Raw genomic sequence first — 1627 nt, forward strand, 5'->3', positions numbered from 1 at the left:
CGGAGCACTGGGTTTGGACGATCTTCGGGTTTCCTTGCTTGCGGCTGGCAGTGCATCACGGCCACTTTGCTGATTTCGAAGTTTGAATTGTGATCTTTGGCCCAGTTGAAGCCGCCTTCCCTTCTCTCCATAAAGCTCTTGAGCGCTCGTGTTGTTTCCTTGAACGTTCTTGCAGTAGCTACCACCAGGGTGTCGTCCACGTAACCGATGGCATCCTCGTTCAGCCGTCGTAAGGCCTCCAATAGGTCTGCGTTGTAGATGATGTAAAGTAGCATAGAGATCGGGTCGCCTTGTCCAATGCCGTTTGTGATTTCGATAAACTCTGAAATGAAATCGTCAAACTTCAGCTTAGTCTTACGTCCTTTCAGCAGCCGCTCGATAAACTTGACATAGACAGTTGGTATTCTTCGCTTCTTGAGGTTGTGTATGAGCCTGTCGGTGACTGCATTTGGGAAAGCCCCCTCTACATCCAGGAAGAGGACCGATGCGACCTTCTTTTTCCCCCAAGCTGACTTGATCTTTCCTACCAGGTAGTGAATGGCATCCGTCGTGGTTCGGCCTGGTCGTCCCCCAAAGTGCGTGTCTGGAAGCAGGGCATCCTTTTCTACCATGTGGGAGATGTTCTCTGCAACAATCACTGTTAGTACCTTGGGTATCGTGCAGAGCAAGGCTATCGGACGGTAAGCTTTTGGAATCTCATAGCACGGTTTACCTGGTTTCCGGAGTACCGCCATGGTGAACACCTGCCATCCCGGGCAGTAAGTGTTCAGCGCAAAAATGCCTCTGAAAAGATGGGTTAGGTAGTCGATCAGTTGCTCCAAGCACTTCTGCAGGACCACGTTAGGTATCTCATCTGGGCCGCATGCCTTGAAAGACGATAACCTCCTTATTTGTCGCATGATTTGCTCTGGGGTGATGAGTGGCGGTGGTGGAAGTGGTTCTGGGTACTCGTGGTTCTCTGGGACCCTGGAAAGCTCGGGCTTCTAGGGGAAGAAGTTCTGTGCCAGAACCTTCGCCTTGCCTTCATTAGTGTTGATTTCCTGCAGGAGGCCGCTCCCCCCTTCGATGGGTACTTTGAGTGTCGGTATGCGTGTCTTGCCTCCATCACCTATGGGCTCCTTGAAGTATTGATTTGCCGTCCACAGATCCTGTTCGGCTGCATTTTCCAGGAAATCCTCCCAGTGCTGGCGCTTGGCTTCTATGATGGCCTCCCCATACTCGTTCCTGGCTTTCCGTAACTCTGTGTGCGAGATGTGATCTGGAAGCGCCCGGAATCTATATGCAAGTCGACTTAGCTTTTTCATCATTGTCTTCTTCTGGCTGAGGCCGTTGTTCCACCATCTCTTAGAAAATGGGCACGGCTTGTTTTCTGGGACCCTGGTGCGGATGACGTCTTGTATAGCTTCTGTAAGGTCCGTTGCGGCTTCTTGGAATTGTTGCCTTGTTGTGAGTGGCTGTGGAGGCGGGATGTCAAGTAGTCGAATGGCCAAGTTCTCTTGGAAGTCCTCCCAGTCCGTGGTCCTGAAGTTGTATGATGTTTTGAAGTTGATACACTCTTGTGGCAGGTCGAAGTAGGTTGCTATCGGGAAGTGGTCAGTCACTGGTGGCCTGATCGAGGGGTCGACCT

General features: G+C 51.4%; 1 protein-coding gene across 1 annotated transcript; it reads right to left on the reverse strand.

Annotated features, from left to right (window-relative positions):
• Positions 1 to 602: 602 nt before the first annotated feature.
• LACBIDRAFT_170068 (uncharacterized protein) lies at positions 603 to 791 on the reverse strand (the record flags this gene model as incomplete). Its single annotated transcript, XM_001890988.1, has 1 exon — positions 603 to 791. A coding segment is annotated over one exon (189 nt), but the record flags the coding sequence as incomplete, so codon positions are not given.
• Between the last annotated feature and the right edge of the window lie 836 nt (positions 792 to 1627).

This window comes from Laccaria bicolor, genomic scaffold, assembly GCF_000143565.1.
Source record: "Laccaria bicolor S238N-H82 LACBIscaffold_262 genomic scaffold, whole genome shotgun sequence".
Taxonomy (NCBI): domain Eukaryota; kingdom Fungi; phylum Basidiomycota; class Agaricomycetes; order Agaricales; family Hydnangiaceae; genus Laccaria; species Laccaria bicolor.